The sequence below is a fragment of the Emydura macquarii genome, unplaced genomic scaffold (assembly GCF_026122565.2).
Source record: "Emydura macquarii macquarii isolate MOO-44397 ecotype Brisbane River unplaced genomic scaffold, CSIRO-AGI_Emac_v2 contig_2558, whole genome shotgun sequence".
NCBI lineage: Eukaryota > Metazoa > Chordata > Testudines > Chelidae > Emydura > Emydura macquarii.
The window spans coordinates 3,317-6,484 of NW_027132695.1; the positions used below are offsets into that span (position 1 = coordinate 3,317).

Genomic DNA, 3,168 nt, shown 5'->3' on the forward strand with positions numbered 1-3,168 from the left:
ACCAAGCGGGAGTGCGTCCTGAGGTGGAGCAGGGCTGGAGTGTGGGCAGAGCCTCAGGGGAAGGAGTGGAGCATGGGGAGGGGCCACAGTACAAGCACCGGTCCCCTCCGCCCACCACCCAGCCTCCTCAAAGGCAGGAGTCATGGGCCGCCAGTGACCTTGAGCGTCAGAGAATACCTTCCCCGGCAGTCATTACCTGTTAACTGGCCTTCTCACAGCTGGAGTCTCACTGTATGTACTAGAACAGCTGTACTATTTCAGGACTGCCCACATGCACTGTGGTTTTCCTCATTACACCACATAATGAGATCCCATTCTACACACTTTATTCCAACTTACAGTAAATGCCCACAAAATCGTTTGAAATGCTCATGGAAGTCACAGTCTTACTCAGAGCTTTTCTCAGGGCCTCCTTGACCTCCTTGTTTCTCAGGCTGTAGATGAGGGGATTGACCATGGGCATCACCACGGTGTAGAAGATGGAGAATACTTTGTTCAGGTCGTGCAGCGCAGCCGTGTCCTGGAGCACATAGACAATGATCAGGGTCCCATAGAAAACTGTCACCACGATGAGGTGAGAGGAGCAGGTAGAAAAGGCCTTTTGCCTCCTGGTGCTGGAAGGGATTCTCAGGATGGCGCTGATGATATACATGTAAGATATGAGGGTTAAGAGAAAAGGGGGAAGAATAAATATGCAGCAGTTGAGGAAGACCACAAAAACCATCTGGCTAGTGTCACTACAGGACAGTTTTATCAATGGGGTGTAATCACAAAGGAAATGGTCAATTTCATTGGACCCACAGAAAATCTGCTGTGACACCCAACATGTTGTGATGGTGCCAGCTGCAAAGCCACTGGCTAAATACCGATCATAAGACATCGCTGATAAGAGACAACACTTTGTAGATATCAGAGAACCAAATGTATAAAACTGTATGAGGCAACCAGCAAATGAAATGGTCTTGTCCCCACTCAGGAGACTAGCCAGCATCCGGGGCAGGATGATGGATCTGTAGCAGGTCTCCAAGCAGGACAGGTTCTCCAGGAAGAAGTACATGGGAGTGTGAAGGTGCTGATCAGCCACAACTAGCACCATGATGGCCGTGTTCCCAGCCATGGTCACAACGTATATCACTAGAAACAGCAGGAAGAGAAGAATTTGCAGTTCGTGGAAATTCCCAAAGCCCAGGAGGATGAATCCCATGATGGACGTTTGATTTCCCCGTTCTGGGTCTGCCATGGGTGCTATTGAGAAAAATATTTCTTTTTAAAAAAGCAATAACAATAACAACCTGTGAAATACGATACAAAACAGATTCATTTTGTTTTTTCTGGTCTCACCCTATTTTTGTTGGTTAGTTCTGGTTTTGGAGGCAATATAATAGGTGTCACAGAAATTTGGTGGGGCAATAATAATCAATGGTCACAGTAATAAGAGGGCACAAAATATATAGGAATGACCAAGCAGGTGTCAGGGATGGGGGTGCAGCACTATATGTGAAAGAGTCAAATGGATACAAATCTTCAATGAATCAAACTGTACCATAGACTCTCTGTGGAGATGGAGTTCATGCAAGATTCCATGCTTGAATAATAAGAAAATAAGAGAAGGAATATACTACCAACCAGCTGACCAGGGTTATGATGGTGATTGTGAAACATTCAGGGAGATTAGAGAGGCTAAAATATCAGAAAACCCAATAAAAACGGGAGATTTCAACCATCCCCATTTGACTGGGTACATGGCACCTCAGGAATTGTGCTGTATGTCAGATACAGGAGGTAATTCTTCTGCTATACTCAGCACTGGTGAGGCCTCAGCTGCAGGATTGCATCTACTTTTGAGAATCAAATGATAAGAAAAATATGGACAAATCGAAGAGAGAGTTCAGCAGAGAGCAACAGAAGTGATACAAGGTTTAGAAAACCTGCACTGTGAGGAAAGGTGGAAAGAATTGGGCATGTTTAATCTAGAGACGAGAAAATTGATTTGGGACCTGATAACAGTCTTCAAACATGTAAAAAAGGGGCCAGTGATCAATTATTGTCCATGTCCACTGAGTGTTGCAGAAGAAGGAATCAACTTAATATGCAATAAAAGAGATTTAGGTATAGTAAGAAAAACTTTCTAACTCTAATGAATTCCAGTTCAGCACAGGGACAGATTACCAAGGCAGGTTGTGTAATTCCCCTTAACTGAATGTTTTTAAGTGAGTTTAGATAAAACACGTGCCAGCAATGGTCTAGCTAATCAGCATGGCAGGATGGAATAGATCAGTGGCTCTCAACCTCTCCAGACAACTGTACCCTTTTCAGGAGTCTGATTTGTCTTGCGTACCCCAAGTTTCACCTCACTTAAAAACTACTTGCTTACAAAATCGGACATAAAAATAGAAAAGAGTCACAGACACTGTTACTGAAAAATTGCTCACTTTCTCATTTTCACCATTTACTTCTACAATAAATCAATTGGAATATAAATATTGTACTTACATTTCAGTGTCTAGTATATAGAGCTGTACAAAGAAGGCATTGTCTGTATGAAATTTTAGTTTGTATTGACTTCGCTAGTGCTTTTTATGTAGACTAGTTGTAAAATTAGATAAATATCTGGATGAGGTGATGTACCCCCTGGATGACCTTTGTGTACCCCCAGGGGTACGTGTACCGCTGGTTGAGAACCACTGGAACAGAAGACCTCTCAAGGTCCTTTCTAGCCCTTCATTTCTATGATTTATTATTCTATTTCCTTGTTCCACTCATAACTGAAGTTTTCAGTTAACCAGTACAAAATTAGTTGTAGTTTTTTTAAACAATGTCTTTATTTAAGAAGTTTTAGCAGGTTTCCAAATTCTAGCCATGTAACTTACCAGAGACAATACAATATTACTTTTAGTACTTGCCTATTTCTCCTGCTAGAAATCTGCTAGAAATCACATTTTTGCAGTCATATCAAACTGTAACCTCATGTACTGTAGGGTTGCTTTTATCTTCTGTAACTGAGGTAGCACTCAGATGACAAATTAAGATAGATAGATAGATATTGTGAAGGGAAGGAAAGACACAGACAGACTGTCAGATAGGCAGAAAGAACTAACACAAGCAAGCAAGAGAGATTGTGGAGGGAAGGATAGATAGAAACCCACACCTGAGCCAGGCTGGTTTCCA

General features: G+C 42.4%; 1 protein-coding gene across 1 annotated transcript; it reads right to left on the minus strand.

Moving 5' to 3' along the window:
* Positions 1–339: 339 nt before the first annotated feature.
* LOC137163465 (olfactory receptor 6B2-like) lies at positions 340–1,057 on the minus strand (the record flags this gene model as incomplete). Its single annotated transcript, XM_067563715.1, has 1 exon — positions 340–1,057. A coding segment is annotated over exon 1 (718 nt), but the record flags the coding sequence as incomplete, so codon positions are not given.
* Between the last annotated feature and the right edge of the window lie 2,111 nt (positions 1,058–3,168).